This window comes from Ursus americanus, chromosome 12 (genome assembly GCF_024610735.1).
Source record: "Ursus americanus isolate L20-20 chromosome 12, mUrsAme1.1.p, whole genome shotgun sequence".
Taxonomy (NCBI): Eukaryota; Metazoa; Chordata; class Mammalia; order Carnivora; family Ursidae; genus Ursus; species Ursus americanus.
In genome coordinates, this window is record NC_142138.1 from 66,520,149 (window position 1) to 66,539,687 (window position 19,539).

At 45.1% G+C, this 19,539-nt stretch overlaps 1 protein-coding gene across 1 annotated transcript; it reads right to left on the reverse strand.

Annotated features, from left to right (window-relative positions):
• Positions 1-1,780: 1,780 nt before the first annotated feature.
• On the reverse strand, positions 1,781-13,177 carry REG4 (regenerating family member 4). Its single transcript, XM_045801330.1, has 5 exons — positions 13,111-13,177; positions 10,542-10,639; positions 7,125-7,262; positions 5,440-5,545; positions 1,781-1,848 (listed from the first exon to the last, which is right to left on the reverse strand). Exons 1-5 carry the CDS (start codon positions 13,175-13,177, stop codon positions 1,781-1,783), a joined length of 477 nt encoding a protein of 158 aa, XP_045657286.1.
• Between the last annotated feature and the right edge of the window lie 6,362 nt (positions 13,178-19,539).

Genomic DNA, 19,539 nt, shown 5'->3' on the forward strand with positions numbered 1-19,539 from the left:
TAGGAATTTGTGCTTGCTTTTTGCTAAAGGTATATCGGCTTAGAAAGAATGATCCTTTACCATCTGCCTGTCATCTCTTGTCTGAGCTCCCACCATTAAGACATTTATCCTTTGGGTTAATAAGCTTTTTCATCCTTAGAAGGAGCAACACAGGGGCGCCTGTGTGGCTCAGTCGGTTAAGCATCTGCCTTCGGGTTAGGTCACGATCCCAGGGTCTTGGGATTGAGTCCCACATTGGGCTCCCTGCTCAGTGAGGAGTCTGCTTCTCCCTTTCCCTCTGCTCCTCCCCCTGCTTGTGCTCTCTCTCTCTCTCTCTCAAATAAATAAATAAAATCTTTAAAAAGGAAGAAGAAGGAGGAGGAGGAGGAGGAGGAGGAGGAGGAGGAGGAGAAGGAGAAGGAGAAGGAGAAAAAGAAACACATTATTTCTGATGTCTTCCTCTTTGGTTACCAAAAGAGTGACAAGGGTGTGGGGGAAGGGAGGAAGAAGTGGGAGAGTGGCTTGAGAGAGCCAGTGCTCTACCTGCTCACTTCCCTTCTCCTCATTGCACTCTCCTCTGAGCCAACATGTGACAGCCGGTCTCAGCCTGCTAAGGTCATAGGGGAGCATTCTCAGGTTCGGGTAGTAGATTTTGTGTTGACTGGTTGGCAGAGCAATGTGCGGGAAACCAATGGCCATCCACCCAGCCTCAACTGCATGGCCTGGCCACACGTCCTCTCCTCTCTGGTGCTTCTAAGAAATGCAAATGTGATCACACCAAAGCCACATATTCTGCAATTGTCAAGTCCATATTATTTCTTTTTACATGGCCAAGTAGATTCCTGACCTAGAAAGTCACAAATCTGTATGAGGGAAAAATTACCTCCTGAGTATTGGAGCAACCACCTCATAAGGGATCTCAGGTGTCATCAGGCAGAGAGACTTGAGCAAGGTGATGGGGTTGTTAGTGGCTAGGGAGAGAGGGATGTCAGCCCAAGGCAGCGCCAGGGCACCGCTGTGACTTGTGTCTTCCCTCGTCAGCCTCTGCACTCACACATAAATAACCCCCACCCACTCACCCTCACGCAGAGGTTGGCCAGGCACGACGCCTCCCTCTCTCCTCTAGTCAGACCCGGGCTGCAGTGAGGTGGGGGGGGCTATTCTGAGGAAAGGCAGGGACTAGGAAGAAAGAGATGAAGAAACACACGGGTATGTTTTCTGAGTCTTATTTCACTTTTTCATTCCCATCACTACCGAACTAGAACAGAGCAATCTTCTCTGCAGACAGCTATTTATTAAGCGATGGCTCTGGAATCTATGGTCCACGTCAGCCTAATAGGGACCTTACTGGTAAGCATTCCTGAAAGGAGACAGTGAAAGGAAAACTAAGCAGGTGTCTGAGCAGGAGGGTGTGGGCACTAGAGAAAGGGCAGAGGGTGCAGAAGCTGAAGGGGCTGGGGGCTCACTCCTGAGGCTCCTCCTCCTGTCTTCAATCCTTTACCCCTGACGCCCCAGCACCCGGCTACTTCATCAGTCCCCTCCCTCCTCCGCGACAGCCGGAGGTGAGGAGGAGGAAAGCAGAAGACCGTGGAGACAGATCCCGGGCTGACCTTTAGAGCTAGAAGCCACCATCTGCCAGGGCTGAGGACCTGGCGCTCATAAACCTAAAGAAGTGAGTGCAGTAAGGGCCTCATGAGCGTCAGTGGCTGCGACTCCGAGATGATGAGCAGACGCAGGCGGCACGCCCAGAGGGAGAGGACAGGGGCTTGCGCACGGCGTGGGCACCGCCTCCAGGCTCGCTCTACGGTCGGTACTTGCACAAGAAGTGCTGGCGCTTGCTGCAGTGGTTGCTCTTCCAGGTTAAAAAATCTGGAAGAAAAGAAGCAGACGTTCACATCTATCCAGTTCTGTCCTGCACTGACCCGCGCTACCTGGGTGTTTTGCTTGGAACCGCCGGGAAGGTACTGCCATGGTTCATTTCATGTGTCCTCTAGGCTGGGACGTGTGCCCAGGTGTTGGGTCAAATGCCACCCTACATGCTGCCATAAGGGCTTTTTTGTTTTTTAGCTGTGGTTAGTATTTAAATTAGTCGACTCTGAGTAAAGCAGATTACCCTCCATAATATGGGTAATCATCCCATCAGTGAAAAGCTGGAGTTTCCCCAAGGAGCACGGAATTCTGCGTCCAAAGTGCCCCCGGCCCAGGACTGTGACATCAGCTATTGTGGGGTCTCTGGTCGCTGGACCGCCCTGCACACGTCAGCTTTGCCAGCCCGAAAATCGCATGAGCCAGTTCTTTAAAAGAAATCTGTCTCTCTGCAAATTCAAACTGTAACTTCTGTCCCTCTGAAAAACCAGACACTAATACCGGAACTAACGTTGTTACCAGAAAGAAAAATAATTTAAACATCACACACAATTGCTGTAGCCCCATGCCAGCATTCCTTTGGAGGGAAGGCAGAGCTTGACATGAACCCACAGAAAGTGGGGTCCTTTGTGCTTGAAACAGGGTGCTGTGAGGCTGTGAGGGTGATTTCTCCAGAGTTCACAGCTGAGGCACTAAGCAGCACCTGTTGGAAGGTCAAAGAATTGGAAGCTGCCGAGCCAGTCATGGCCCGCAGGCCATCCCTTTACAAAGAAGGATCTAGAGCAAGGAAGAAGTGATCTTTTTTTTTTTTTTTAAGATTTATTTATTTGACAGAGAGAGACACAGCCAGTGAGAGAGGGAAAAGAAGCAGGGGGGTGTGGGAGAGGAAGAAGCAGGCTCCCAGTGGAGCAGGGAGCCCGATGCGGGGCTTGATCCCGGGACCCTGGGATCACACCCTGAGCCGAAGGCAGACGCTTAACGACTGAGCCACCCAGGTGCCCCAGGAGGTGGTCTCTTGAAACTGAAATGGTTTTGAGGAGAGGTCCAACTATTGCCGTGCATGGAGTCACTTGTCACCGTGCGGTGTGAGCAACAGTGCCGCGTCTGGATGTCTGCCTGGCTCTGACCTGCGGGTCCCGCCCTGGTGCCTCCTCCCTTCCTCAACACCAGCGAGATGTGTGTAGGGACCACAGCCCTTCCCTCCAGGTGGCGAGAACCGTGAGCCTAACCCGCACTGGGATAAGCACCTCACCGCTACGTATTCACGTGATTCGTCCTCTTGGTTTGCCGTCTTTACGGAGGGGCAACTGAGGCCCAGAGAAGGAGGAAAACTGTGCAAGGTCACACAGCTACATGGAGGAATGGAATCCTACCCCAGGCATTCAGAATGCAGAGCCCATGGTCTTGACCCCAACTCCACTGAATATGAAATTTCTCTTTAAATTATAGCACCCTCGTTATCACTATTAAATGTGTCAGAGTGGACCAAGAGAAATGTCAGAAAGCGCGGGAAGTGCGGTTTGCCAGAGAGTCACAAGAGAGCCGCTGTGGTGCAGAAACGGAGTCAGAGAGTGCAAGAGAAGAACCAACCAGACAAAATGCCCTGGGAGGGTCCTTCTAAAAAGATGGAACAGAGGAACGAGTCCAGTCACACACAGTATGTGTGCGTGTGGCTGTGTTTTGGTCCATTAGTACTATACCTTTGGTGTCTTAAAGAAGCAGTTCAGCCCCCGAGTTGGTGGGGCTAAATCTGTTACACAAATATAAAATGACACTGATGGGGCCAAGGGAAGGTTCTCTAAAATTCTATCTTCTACCAGTTTCTCACTAATCCTTGTTGTGTTCCTTGTGCTTTTCTGGCTTGAGCACCTGTGTTCTGGTGGCTCAGAGCTGGGCTGAGTGACCCCAGGAAAGGAAGAGATTCTGAAAGACCTGGTGTGTTCAGGGGGACGTCAGGTTTCCGGCTTCCACACAAGTGGCTCCATTCCTGGGAACGTGCCCTTGTGAACGTGGACCGACGGGAAAGACTTGTGTTTGAGAACTTGGTCCTGTTGAAATCTCAGGATCAGGGGAAGGACTCTGGAGGGCATCCGGTCCATGGCTTCCCCAAAGCTGCTCTGGCCTCCAGCCCTAGAGCTTCGGATGTTATAGGTCCAAAGTGTTGCCTAGAATTTGTATTTTTACAGTGTTCCTCAATCGATTCTCCATGTGCCTTGGAGCTTCTCTTCTAACACCTGTAGCAGCTACAATGTCCACTTTTGCTTGGTTAACTCTAGTGATGGGGTTCTTACTACTTCCTAGGGGTGGCCCATTCGATTTTTGGGTAGTGCTAATTGTTTAAAATTTTTTCCTTAATTTAGACAAAAATCCACATTTTGTTAGCTTCTACCTATGGATTCAGTTGTGTTCCTTCCATCTGGCTGTCTTGAGCTGTTCACAGCAGTGGTTGCAGTCTCTGCAAGTCTGTGAGAAGTCCCTCCTTTGTCTGTGAGGAAACCCTCGTAGCGTGAAGGGTCTAGACCTGGCCTCAGAGTTGGTGCCTTCCGTCTACCATTCATCCTTTGCTGTTGGAAAGTTTTCCTGCTCTTTTTTGTGCTTATAAGCTTTATTCCTCAGATGACAGTCACCCTGCCTCATGTCCCTGAGTCCTCAGTCCAGGCCTTTCCCAGACTCACTTCCTGCCTCAGAGGGGTGTCCTGGTGACAACTTGGGGCCTTTTAAACCCACTGGGATGTTGTCTTTGGCATTGAGTAGCCTCTTTACCTTTAATATTCTGTTTTCTTGCTTCAGAGCGGAGATCTTCCACATCACTTATCTGCTGTGGTTCTCAAATGCAAGCAGTTTTGCCCCTAAAGGGATATTTGGCGATGTCTAGAGATATTTTTGGTGGAAACAACTTGTGGTGGGGGAGGGGTGGTTCTACTGACATCTGATGATTAGAGACCAGGGCATCCTAAAACTACCATGAACAGGGCAGCCCCCACAACGAAGAATTATCCAGCCCAAATGTCATCGGTACAAAGGTCGAAAACTCTACCTCATTGGCTCAAAAAGCAAGGAATGAAAGCAGACAAGAGAAACAAGGAGACTCACGTGACTGTATGCAGCCTGCCCCTGAGGTTCTGGGCCCTGCACTTCCGGGACAAAACTCCGGGAAACAAACAAGAGGGAAGAATGCAGGCCAAGAGGAGGTCCGCAGGGCTCCCGGGGAACCCTGACTCTCAAGAAGCCAGCAGGGGTCTCACATATTTGCACCTGGTAGTCTGGGTTTCCCAAAATGTGGCATCTTTCTCCCTCACGGTGTGAATATAATAGGATTTAAAAATAAGTGTATTTAAGTGAGAAAGTGAGTGGATTTCAAGAACATGTTAAGTAAATAACTGAACAGTCATGGGTATGGCCAAGACTGTAAAATGGTCACAGCCGACTGAAGGTTGGTACACCATGTCTGTGGCAAGGCCACTGTCCCATAGAAAACAGAGTTGCTGGTGCGGATGGGGCGATGGGGAGCAGATGTTCCATTTTTTGCTCTTACAGGTAAAGGGCAGGAGCTGCGATTTGGGAAGAGGCAAGGTGAGGTGCATGAGAACTTACCGTTCTCGGAGCTCATCTCCGCACAGTACTTGTTCCCATGCTCGGACCCGCCAGCCCAGCTTCTGTATACATAGAAGGCTCCATCGATCCATTGCCACTGCTGCCTCTGCAAGTGACCAGAGAAGGAGGACAGTCACCTGCAGGCCTCACGGCCGGGCGCTCCCCTCCAGCACCTTGGAAACTTATAAAAATGTGTCGTTGCAAAAACTGGGGAGGCACAGAAATGTGCACGGAATGAAAAATAGAAAACTCACCCCATTTAATCACCGAGAGGAAAACACTAACAATTTGGCGTACTTCCTTCTGGTGTAAACGTTTTTCTCTATCACAGTATTTTTATGTGCTAACATATGTGGTGACCTTTAAAATACCTCTTCAGCTGTGCCTCTTGCTTCTAAACATCTTTAAATGGTAATAATATACTAAAATTTGCCTTAATTCTGTTGATGATGTTTACATTGTTTCCAACGTACTCTCATTAGAAAGAATACTGACATGAACAACTTTGTTCCTAGAGCTGTTTCTGTGCTTAAACTTATTTTCTTAGGATGGAAACCCGGAAGTAGAATGAAGGGGTCAAAGGGCGTCAATATGTTGAGGGTACTGATATGCATGACCAAACTACTTTCCAAACATTTTTCAACTGTAGGAATTTAAGTCCCCATCTACTGGGGACTTTCTTTATATTTCTTTATATCCCTAAAAATATTATGCATTAAGAGAAAGCAAAAGTATGATAATCTGATAAATCAAATTATATTGCTATTTTAATTTGCATTTCTTTGATAACTAGAGACATTGCACAATTTTTTAAAGGATTTTATGAGCTATTTACTTTCTTCAGTTATGAATGTAGAAAATTAAATTACCAAAACAAATCTGGTATAAACAGTTGTAAATATTTGTCTGGACTCTGAAAGAGAGTTCTGATTGATAGCATGTGAATACATAAAAATGTATAATTTTATAAAATATTGGCAACATCTATGGCAAAGTTTTGTCAAGAAACAGAAAGCCTGGGGGTTCTCTTCTTGTGTTTCTTATGTTTGTTTGGGTTAATGATAGAAGCCCCACAAAGAATCTGTAAACTGCAGGTCCCACATAGAGACCTCTGCAACCAGCCCACACACATGCCATTCTTTACAATGAGGTATTGATGGAGAGTGAAACGAAGGCCTAGTGAAAAAAATCATGGATGACATAAAAAACGCAATACCATCTAGGAAAAACCTTGGCTGAAAGTTCCCAACTTTAACTCAAGATCTAATGGAATTTAATTAAGCTGGTCCCTAGCAGGTGTGTGTGTGATTATATTTATGTATATGTGTATATATACACGTATATATGTATGTATATACAAATGTATATACGTATGTATATACGTATATATACTTACACAACTTTTTTTAAGGCTCTGAAAAGCCAGTAATTTGGTGTTCTAAGATTTGGGAGGACTTTACTTAGATAGAAGTTCTACAGAATGATGCCATTGAAATAATTTCCTCCACTGAGAGCCAGAAGTGAGACCCAGAGCTTGAGGCTTTGGCCTCTATGGATTGGAGGCAGTGACTGAAGGAGGTTCAGGACCTGTGCCCCTGTCAGTAGGGCTGGAGGCCGTTTCCCAGACTAAGGGCTATCTATCCGGCTCTCCCCAGGGGGCATCTATGGGCCAAGTCTGAGGTTACCTTTTCCGGGTCGTGCAGGCCGATCCACACAGGCTGGTTTCTTTGGTAGCCAGTTATATACTTTGCTACCATGGTGGCTTCATCTGTGCTCTGGAGAGATGCCAGGTGGGCTCCGTTTCCGTAGGACTGACACTCAAACTGTGGGCAAGACATCTCTGAAGTTTTAAAAGCATAGTCCTCCCCCCAGAACCCTAGTGCACGAAGCAACATGGAGTGCACAGCCCCACCTCCTCCAGAATGGAGGTCTACACCCCATGACACCGCCCATCCCCAGAGGTGGGGTCTCAGAAGAAGAGGCTGCTCGAGGCAAAGTTGTGAGCTTTAGGGTCCGTGGACGTGCCTGGGGTCCTCCTGGTCTTGCATCCCATTACTGTATGTGACCTTGACAAGTCACGTGGCCTCTCTGAGGCTCACACTCCTTCTCGGTAAAGTCGAAGAAATAATTATTCTGCTACACAAGGGAGTTGTGTGAGGCAATAATGGCTATAATTATAATATTCTAATTCTGCATTTCAACAAGTCTAAGAAATCACTGGTTATAAAATGTGCCCTTTGTTTCATGTCAAAAAGAAAGAGAGAAAAAGATCACTGCTATTTTATCTAAGGGAACACCTGATTTTGGAGGCGTTCAGACATGAACAGGATACGTCTCAGAACAGGTACAGCACGGTGGTGTTCGTCACGGAGCACCTCCAAAATCATGAGCGCCTCACACATGCTAGCCCACTGAATCCTCACGCCAGTCTCAGGAAGTAGGACCCATCTTTAGTTGATGGTGGAGAAATGCAGGATCAGAAAAGGGTGTTAGACTTAGTTGCCCAAGAATAGAGCCCAGGTCTGCGTAACTCCCAAGTTCGATGTCCGTTTTACTTTAAATTTTTCTGGCTGGCCCTATATGGCACAAGAACAGTACACTATAAATTATAAACAGCGCTCTGTACCTTATCTTTATTTGGTACCAAATAGGAATAGTGTGGATTGTCTAAAATTCGGTGATGCTTCCTCCAGGAGAGGGGAGACTCCTCGGATGTTGGTTTAGAAGTGAAGATCCCGTGTTCGGGACTTTCTGATTCTAGATGAATGTGCCTGTCTGCTTTTCCTCAGCGGTAGCCACAGGATTTAATCTAGTTGGATTTTTGAGTGTCTTCATCCGAGTTAAACTAGGCTAGGGGCTGGTATGTGAGCATGACTATCGGCTCTTGCAACTTTTAAAACTCTCAGCTCCAGACCCAAATTTGTTTTACTGCTATATGTGTTTTTTTATCCCAAATTCTTGTTCTTCAAAGATGCTACCTTCATTCCTATGCAAGAGAATGTGATCTGGATTTTTCTTATCGGTTACAGTGATAATCATCTTTTGTTTCAGGTATCGGATGGAAGATGCGGCATAACCATTCCCTAACTGGAAGCTTACTGTCCAATTAAACAAGACAAACTTTTATGTATACACATCTTATAGCTACGTATAGATATATACTTATTTTATGCTCTTTGGGGGTTGTGTTACAGGATCTGCCTACATGGTAAAGCAATACAATTTAATTGAATAAAAACATGGCTTTGGCTGTGGTTGCTCTTCCAATGCTTCCCTCTAGTATCGGGTTCATGACGAGATGTGGATAGAGTTGAATGTTCATGCAGGCTTCCCATTTACCCACCACTTCACAACACCAGAATGCTTCCAGACCCCTAATTTCATCTGACTTTCAAACTTGTGAGGCATGGAAGCCAGATCGCCAGTCAACATTTAGTGAGAGTACCATTCACAAGGGATTCCTGGAACAGAAGAGGAAACGGGCTCCAAGTGGTTCAGTGAGCTTTTCCTCCAGGTTCCCACTCCTGGTAGTGAGGAAACTGGCCTGGAACTCAGACCTCTCTGCCTCTCATGTCCGAGATCAGATCTACCCGTCATCTTCACGAGCCCTCCATACCAGGGCTCTCGAGAACTAAGACGGACCCTCAATACTGGCCACTAGTCAAGCAGCAGCAGTGGCCATGGTAAACTTTTGTTGGATCCTTTCCCAGCGCCTTCTCTGCATTCTGTTCAGGAGTAACCGGTTAATTCTGCTAAGGCTCCGAATCAATTCTGTGGACTGTTTTTGCCTTGAGAACCTCAACTGAGCACCCAGCATGTGCCATAGGCTCTTTGCAAGTTATTTTAATGAATTCTTCTGAGAAGTCCGTGGGACAAAGTGTCATCCCCATTTTAAAGCAAGAAACCAGGCAAGTGAGGTACAGCTTAACTCTGTAAGGCAGGGTCATTATTAAAACTCAGGTCTCTATTACTCCAAAGTCTCCCAGGTATCTTCCTCTTTGTGTTGGCAGAATTCGTGTTGGAATCTCTGGAGACAAGCAGTACAGGTGGCTTTGCAAGATTTCTTCCAGTTGCTTCTCAAGAATTGAGGAAACCTTCATTGCTCTCCATCAGCTTGCTTTCTTTCAGAGAACAGTGTCTGGGAAACACCTTCTTCATTTAGTGTTCTCTCTCTCTCTCTCTCTCTCTCTCTCTCTCTCTTTCTTCCTCTCTCTCTCTGTAACTATCACCCACATCAGCCCAGAAAGCATTGCATTAGGGCTGATTTCCCTGGGTTTGTTCCACTAGTTACTCTGGGTATAATCTTGGGAGAGTCACTCATGTTCACGCTGCATTGAAACGTTCTGTTTAAATGTCACAATCTTGCACAATTCCTGCACTTTTTAAGGCCAGAGAAGACTTTGTATGCACAAGAGCTATCACTTGGTAAGTGCTCCATCATTGCTGAAGTATTTATATACAGAGTTCTGAGGCTATTCTGGGCCCAGATCACACACATTTCCCCGTAAGGCGCCCCCAACCAGTCACATCAATGAAACAACCACAACCCAGAGAAACAGCAGCATGGGCTCCCCACACTCCTCTGAGGTGGAGTGGCCACTGGAGTATCTTCTAAACAAAACCTCAGTGAAACAAAACCAGTACATTTGTTGGGTGGTGTAGACGGTGAAGGCTTTCACTTGTTTAGACTGCTTCGCTTTCTGTCAGGAGGTTCTGAAGACCATGCCCCATGCCTGTCTGCACACTGCTCTTTCTGGTAAATCGGGTACAGCCATTCAGTGATTCTATAAGGTCTTTATCTTCTTATTCCCCTATTTGTGGATTTCTGTCCTTCTTACTGACAGTGACCTCCTTGACGGTAATGGCTGTTTCTTGCTTGTTCTTACATCTTCACGGCCCATCTAGGGTCCGTCACATGCTCCATCAATGCTTTGAGAACTGAATGAGTGGAACACACAACCGTCTTCTTCCCATTTCAGCAGCCAGGTGACTCCTCAGAATGCCCAGGAAGGACCCTTAATTCTGAGTCACACAAGACCTGCAGCTCTGGGTGGCCCCCTCCTTTAGAGATACCCATCCAAGCACGGGGCCAGATTTCTTACCTCGGCCTCAGACCAGCTCCTCAGCTTCCGGAAGTATCCGTAGCAATTGGACATGTAGTAAAACCATCCAGGAGCGCAGCTGGGTCTCATGAGGATGTCTGCACAGACATCGGAATCAATCAGAAGTCAGGATGGCAAATACAATCACTTCCCACACTGGTCAGTTTCCAGAATGATGGGGAGGCTGGGTGCCCTGAGGAAGGATCCTGCTATGTTGCCAAAACTTTATACTGTTAATCTTTCTCCCAGCCTTCTCCAAAGGGAACTATGGCCTTTATAAGGGTAACTGTGCATTGGAGAAAAGGATACAATCAGATCTTTTGAGGATTATTGGATACTGGTTCTGAACTGACACTAACTCCAGGAGACTCAAAACATCACTGTGGTCTGTAAGAGTAGGGGCTTATGGAGGCCAGGTGGCCAAGGAATTTTAGCTAGGAGTTTCACAGCGGACCTGGTTGGACCCCCAGACCACCCTGCAATTAACTCCCCAGTTACGGAATGCACAATTGGAGCAGACATACTCAGCAACCGGCAGAATCCCCACTTTGGTCATAAGGTCAAACAGCCGTAATTCAAGGCAGCACCACAGTAGACAAAGGGCATAAATCGGCAGTTTTCAGCATCACAAGGAAGGAGTGGTGTTTTTGGTCAGGGGGACACAGGACATGTTAGATGACAACTTGGACAGAATCAAAGATGGGCGAGCTGGGCTGTAAGTCAGTAGCAAGGGGACATGTTAGGCCAAGAGAGTGTGTGAGCAGAGGCATGGGGGCAGAAGCTCACAAGCTGTGCACAGCGAAGAGTGAGCACTGAGGTTTGCCTTAAGTTGAGGGCATCTTTCAGGCAAGCACGGTGGAAAGGAGAAGGAGAACCAAGGCCTGGAAGCCAAGGAAACCATGATGGAGAGAGGCACAAGCTCTTCCTGCTAGTTGATTAGTGAGGGGGCCCCGTCACCAGATCTAAAGGTTCAAGAAGCCAGAAGATGGCTGGAAATGCAGGGGGCCTGATGAAGGGAATGCAGGGCTGGTACATTTGGGCTTTGTGACCCTGTGGCTGCGCTCCAGGGCTGGACACCAGTGCGGGGCTCCTCCTGCTCCTAGAGGATGTCCACAGACTACTGTTGTCACATAGCAAGCACTTCCTCTCTCCCCACTCAGATGACACCACTGTCCCTTGTTCGCCCCATTCTCCTGTTCTCTTTCATCCCCCAGGGGCCTCCTATGCTTTTAGATAAGCTCCCCACTCTGGCTAGCAGACTAGCACAGAAGGGCTGTCGTGACTCGGCCCCGCAGCCCTATCCAGCTGGATCTTCCTGTGCAGCAACCCCAGAAAGTCTCTACAGCTGTGAAGAGGATCTATGGAAGAGCAATGGAATGACCTGTGGGAGTGTCCTGGCTCTACCTCCTCTGGGGGACAGGAACCAGAGAGCTTTGGTGAAGACCCAGAGTAGGGTGACTGGTTTCTCACTCCCTGGCTTTAGCTTGGGTGAATTTCAAGTCTCTGCAGGGAAGCAAGAACCAGAACAGCAGGGAGCTAACTCTCTGGTTAGTTGGCTCCACAGGAAGGCTTGGGGACTGCCTCCCATAGTCTTTCACACTCTAGCATGGGTCGGAGAAAGTGGCTGAATCCGCCAGGTCCCAAGCAGCCATAAGGATTGAGAGAGCTGGTGGCTGGCAGTTGGCATGGGGTGGAGGGTGGAGAGCCTTTGAGCCCTAGGACATATCAAAGGTAGGCTAAGGCAAGGACCACAGACATGCACCACGGACACCAACATGGTGCCCAAAGAACCCTGCTTCTCTTTGTCCTGCCAGTGCATCCCCCCTTGGCCAAAGTATTCCCTGGTGGGAGGAGTGCCAGGTTATATACATGCTCAGCCATGGTTTTCCTCATGGGGCCACATGGGACTAGGAGAGCCACCCCGGACCAGGAGCCAGAACATCACGTAATCTCGCTATGTGATCTTGGGCGAGTCTCCACTTCCTTCGGGCCTCATCTTCCTCATAAACAGAACAGAAGTATTATGCCAGATGTGCCCTCGTTTCATTTCTTTCCATTTCAGATATTCTACGATACTTATTCTTAGCTCATGTGTACAGTTTTCTTCCCGGCTTTCTCCACTGGAAGATCAGTATTGATTCTCACGTTGTTGACATGTTACTTTGTACTTGATGCTGGGTCTACATGGGTGTAGGAGCCATCTCTCCAATGAGGCTGAAGTCCCTGGCAAACCAGAACTCCTGGTATGTTCAAATGGGAAAACGATGCATGAACGTTGGGTAGCTCTAATTATGGCTCTCACTTGACTACTGGGTGTCAGGTGCTTTCAATACATCATCTCCACCCTTCACCAAAAAGTCCACCCTTCATAACCGACATACATTTGATAATTTAACTTTGGCTCACAACCACACAAGTTAGAATTTGTTTGACTCTACAGTCCTTGCACTTTTTACCATGTGACCCTGTCTTTCGTTCCTGTCTTTGACATCTATTGCCTGCAGCACCTAACATTTTGTGGGGCGAGTTGATGGCTGTGTCAGTGTGCTGCGCGAACACTGATACTCACCAGCTAGGACTTCAGTGCTGGCTACACAGCTCAGCAGTAGGAGCAGCCACATGCTTTGGGGAGCCATCTTCCTCTTCCCCAGGCAGCAGAAATGCTTCGGAAACCTCTCCTATAAGGGTCTCAGAGATCTTCTGAATTTTCCCTCGAAGTTCCTGGATTTGCCTGGATCTGCAATCTGAACACAGTGGGTGAGACAGACCTAGGAATTTAGATGCCAAATCACATACAGAGGAAAACATATTTTTCTAGCTAAACCCAGATTATACCATAAAGGGAATATCAAGCTAAATGTAGCGATCAGGAAAATTTAATTCACCTGCAAGGCCTCTGGTCCAGTAACTGTACTGAGCTGAAGAGTTTAAAAGTCTGGACGGGCTCATAGCCTCTCATGCTTCATTCCCCCTTCTGATTACCCCCCTTTCTTTATCCCTTCAAAGGGGAGGGGGGTGGGGGAATGGGATAGGCTGGTGATGGGTAGTAAGGAGGGCACGTATTGCATGGTGCACTGGGTGTTATACGCAACTAATGAATCATCGAACTTTACATCAGAAAGCAGGGATGTACTGTATAGTGACTAACATAATATAATAAAAAAACAAAACAAAACAAAAAAGTCTGGACGGGGCATTTGGTATTATTGGAAGAGCCTGCTCCGGCTATTCTCAGGTGGACCAGCAGAGGGAGCCTAAGGCAAGCTTTCTCACAGATGGGATGGTAATGGACTTTCTATGCCGTCACCTCAATCAAATCAAGTCAGTCACAAGGGTGAATTTGTCTATGTTAGAATTAAAAGTGCATATATGGTCCAATACCCACATTTTACAGATGAGAGGACCTGAGGTCTATGGGTATGCAGTGGTGTGCTCCTTGTCACACAGCTACAACTGACTTTAGGGCAAACCTCTTTCCTTCACGCTTCAGTGATAACTGTGTTTTTGGTTTTTTTTTTTTTAAAGAAAATAACTTTGTTATCTCTCCCCATCACCAGACAGCACATGAATTATTAAAGGATCCGTGAAAAACTAGAAACTAGGAAGTAAATTCTATCTCACAGAGGTAAACAATTTAGTGAATAGCTTATAGACATCTTTCTACATACATCTATCTTTCGGTTTGTGTATTATTTTATATAAATCGAGTCATAGAACTCTGTTACCTGGTTTTGTTTCTCAGAAACTGATTGATTGTAATGAACCTTCTTCCCCTTGTGTAAATGCACATACAAAGGGCTGTGACTTGACGAAACATGCCTGCTGTCAGACTGATACCCTTGGCTAAAATCTCTCTGAATGGGCTGTTCAGTACATTCCAATAATAGCTCATAGACAGCAATGCTGGTTCCCCCAAACTTCAAGGAACACCCAAGCTGTTCATTTTTTTCTTGCTAATTTTGGCATAATAAAGAAAAATCTCATTGGTTAGTATTTTTAAATATTCATAATTAAATTACTTAAATTAGTAATTTTTAAAATTCGTCAAAATATTTAAAAAGAAGTTGAACATCTTTTTATATAATGATTGATTCGCTTTTTAAATTTCTTTGGTAAATTTTTGGTTTACAGCTTTGCACATTTTTTCTGTTTGATTATCTTTTTTCTCAGGGATTTGTAAGGACTTTCTTTGTGCATTTATTGTCTTTCATATATTACTAAGAATATTTCCCAGTTTGTATTTCTCCTCGTTTATATCTTTTGCCACACTGAAAATTTCAAAAATTATTGTATTTACCCTCTCCTTTATAACATTTGGAATTTATATCAGAAAAATGGGCCATTACCATCCACATAAGATTAAAATATCTACCCACATTCTCTTTTACTTTCACCCATCTGGCATTTATTTTAGCGTAAGTATGAGATTGGGTCTAAGATTTTTTTCCCCAAATAATTATTAGGATGAGTAATTCATTGAATCTTCCCTTGAGCATACTTTATGATCCCAAAATTGGAATATGTATTCTAACTATCAAATAATAGATTGTTTAAAGGGAATGATGGAACATAATATTCAAACTTTCCTGGACAATCTGAAGATTGGATCCATACACAGGTCCATGTGAGTGCTCTGACACAGTGTGAATAAAGAAGGAAACCAAAAGGTGAAGATTGTGATGGACCCCTCCCACAACCTTTTACATCACTGCATTAACCCTGCGCTTCTCTGATGAACCTCCCTTCCAAAGGTGATGGAGGTATGTTCAATGTCCTGCAACCCCCTTAAAATACAAACAGCAAGGACTTCTCTGTCCAACAAACTGTCTGGGGAAAGGGAGGTACAACATCTTTTGGAATAATCTGTAGGTGGATCTTAACAACCTGACATTCACTGGATGCTCATATGTCACCTAATCTAATCAAAACTAGGCTGCCTTGTAGATACCATTATTTTACACATGAAGACACAAACTTCATTGAGATTAAGGAACTTCCCCAGAGTTTCGCAGCTGCTAGATTTCACGGCCATGATTTAACCCAACGCTGACACCAAAGGCAACACTCTTTATAACAAGGCAAGAAAGAAATGCGTAGGTCAAGTTAAAAAACACAGCAGCAAAAAGCATGACTAACATCATTAGACCCAGAGCTTGTCATTTCTGACCCAGTGAAAAGCTGGTAAAGGAAAACAGATGTTCAAAGAAAGCCTTCTGCCCTCAACCGGGTGGAGGATTACCTGGTTGGCCCTCAAGGCTTTGAGGACCCCAGCCTTCTTCGGTGTCCTGAGAGATCCCAGGCAGTCTCTTGAGTTCTTATATCTTCTTGCTTCTGGAATTATATGACCTTTGTTTAAATCATAGAACAACAGTATTGCTTGAAGTAATAATCCATCCATAAAAGTCTTATCTGCAGTCAAAGTGAATGTGTGAGACAAGGCTTGAGAAAGAATCAGATAGCCAGAGAGAATCCCTCCCTGTTTGTAAATAGTCTTTCCTTCCCACCCCACCTTATCAAAACTGACAACATCCTGTAATTTGTTAGAAGCTCATCTTCTCTCCCTGGATTTACTTTTTCTTCTGTCAATCTTTTTTCTTCTTTTAAGATTTTATTTATTTATTTATTTATTTATTTATTTATTTATTTGACAGAGAGAGAGAGAGAGACAGCACAAGCAGGGGGAGAGGCAGGCAGAGGGAGAGGGAGAACCAGACTCCCCACTGAGTAGAGAGCCCAATGTGGGGCTCGATCCCAGAACCCTGGGGTCAAGACCTGAGCCGTAGGCAGACGTTTAACCTACTGAGCCACCCAGGCGTCCCTTCTGTCAATCTTTTTATCCCGTTCTACTGTCAATTTCCTTTATTTCTCCTTCCTTTCTATAAGGATGCCCCACTTCAACTCTGGAGAATCAGGATATGTCTATCTTTGCAGAAAGTATTTGCTACCAAGACTGGGAAGTTAGGCACCCCTGTGGTATGCTTGAGGGATCCATACAGACTTTTCTCTTTAAGGCGCCAACTCCATCCCCCTCAGCATGCACTCCATTCCTCAAATACCTGTTTCAGCTCCTTCTCCTTGTTCCTCAGGAACAAGGCACTGAAATCTTGTGCTAATGCAGGGCAATTATGTCAAAATAGCTTACACTGATACAATATTTTACCATGCAGTGTTCTCACCTGAGTCATTACATGAGCTCCTAACAGAATCCCTGGGTGTGATGTAGGACATGTACCCCCATTTCACACGGAAGAAATCTGATGTTAAGAGATAGTAGAGAGCCTGCTCAGTCAGGTCATAATGCTGGTCAGTGTTGGAGCTGGACGTTGACATCAGGCCTTCTCTGTTTCCTGAATCACAAAGTCTAATCAAGAAAATAGCCTATTTGGAAAGGCAACACAATTTCTTTCTCTGGTGTAGGTAACGAAAAATTAAACTATGTTGAAGGTGTCAGAGATTATTCAACCTCAATGGTCTAGAATGTTAAGGCTGGGAAGGATAATGATATTTCTCAAGTCCTGTGCTTTTGCTCTACCGGTAAGGACCCCGAGGCCCAGAGAAACACCAGGACTGACTCAATACACGGCTAGTTTGGAGTAAAGTTTGTATCAAAGGCTGGGCTTTCTTCCTCTTAACCCAAGGTTCTTTTTACAATGCTACTCAGGCTTTGCCACCAGCTTTTTCTAGCCTGTGTATACATCTGTGGCAGGACAGGAAAAAGTCATGTTTCCATGGTGTACAAAGTGTGTTTTAGAGAACCTCTTGCATTCTGATGATGCTTTGGGGAAAAACACAAGGCCTGAATGATTCTCTTTTTCTTTGATGCCTGAATCACAAGCCTAATTTTTGTCGACTACATTTTAATGTAAATGCCTACATGTGGTTAGTGGCTACCATACTGGATAAGTGAAATCAAGAAAAATGGGAGAGGATTTCTTATCAAAACAGATCAATGTGAAACAAAAGAGAAATTGTTCCTATTTTTGAAGAAGCTTAGAGACAGAGAAACTTTGTAGAAATAAGTACCAAGAACTTGAAGGAATTGTGGGGAGTTTGTGGGGAAAACTACAGCCGAGATTTGAGTCAAATTCAATTTGATCTCCAAGCTGACACCTAGGTTATACTTCAGTAAATAATCTTTGTCATATCCACAGTTTTCTGACTCTAGTTTCCCTGATTGAAGCTCAGATGGCTGTGATCCCTCTGCCTTCCTCTTCAAATGAATGATTAACGCCATTCTGAGTCAAAGAGTAGAGCTTCTCACTGCTTCTTCATTTGAAGTCAAGAATAAATCGTTTCCAGCTTTGGTATGGCAGCAACTCACTTTGTACCCATTTTAGCTAATGATTTAACAATTTCTACTTTACTGTTGATGCCTATTAGAAGTTTTTTGAAAGGGTCAATTATTTTTTGACATCTAAGCATCTCAATACTCTTAGATCAGCATGAGAAAAGAACCTCAGCCAGGCAGGGGCAGTGCGGTGGGGAGCACCTAATGGAATGGTCAGTGTGAGAAGGAGATTAAAGAAAAATGCTTTAGGGGAATGTGAGAAATGAAGTCTGGTAGAGGTTTTTGGGAAAAACATGAAGTAACTCTGTAACAAGAAGGCAAGTCTTGAAATTTTTTCCAATTCTAAATCTTAAGATAACAGCATAAATTACTTATTATTAAAAAAAAAAAAAACCCAACTGTGGACGAGTTCTTCTTCGCCCCCATAGTGTGCAAAGTTTTAGTCTCAGACTTAATCCTTTTATATTTGACAGAGATATTGACCATGAACACTGCTACAGACAAGCCCTGCAACATCCCATGATACTGGACCAGTCGTATCAACAGGAGAGAGGAAATGAGTCACTTGAGGAGGTGATCATTAACTTTTATAGCTAGTCTGGAGAAACTCCTGCTTTGAGGATAGGTGAGTTTATGCCCACTCACTCGGCCCTGATGTGGGGGACTGGTGGCATAGAGGAATCTCCCCATCTCCTCATTTCCTAGGAAATCTACTATCTATATCTGTGGAAAGCTCTACCAGCTAGAAAGCATCAGCTGATTTGCTCAAGAGGCACGATGGTAGTTATGGCACAGAGATGTAAATTGAAAACTGTACACGCGACTAACTCTCTTCTTCGTCCTTCAGTGCTTTCAACCCAGGCTTGTCTCCTCCAGGAACCCTGCCCTAAACCTGCCCCTTCTGTAATACCATTCCCCTTGTTGTATAGAAATTATTTGTTTATGGGCCTGTTGCTCTCAACCGGGTGCCACTTCTCAAGCACAGGGATATGGCTTTCCATTTCTATCTGCATATCTGGCGCTTAGGTGGTCCTCAAAATGTGTTTGCTGGACCAAACTCAATACATCGGAATGCCCAGGACAGTGCTTGACACAAGGAAGACATATAATGTATGTTATCTTCCATCTCCTATACTTTCTTCTAAAGATTTCCACTGACTTGATTGGGCTTATTATCTGAAAACATACATATTTTACAGATGCATATGTGGAGGTGTGAAAAGATTGTTATACCAGGCCCTATAATTCATTTGGGAACTGTTGTCTTCGTAGACATTCCCTTGATTGGAGTGGAAAGTATGACCCTAAGAGTATTGATTAGCAGGATGGAAGCATAAGACACATATCTAAACAGTTCTGCTTTTGAGCAATAAACATGCAATTTGGTAGCAAGGGGCAAAAAGAGAGGGGAGGGGAGGGCGAGAGAAGAGAGAGAGAGGGGTAGTGAGGCATTGTTGTATGCCCAAAAGACTTAAAAACAGGTTTGTCTAATATCAAACCCATTTTTTAAACTACTATATAAACTGTTCTACAATTTCCCAAGAGATTTATAAATTATGTCATGTTCACAAAGACCTTATCAGACTAAGGTTTTAGTTTGCTTTTATTTTATTAGGATTTCACCATACAATATTAATGGAAAATTACAGTATTATATGTAGACTGTAATCCCATTTTTGTAAAAGAACAAAGCTATCCAGATATTTATGT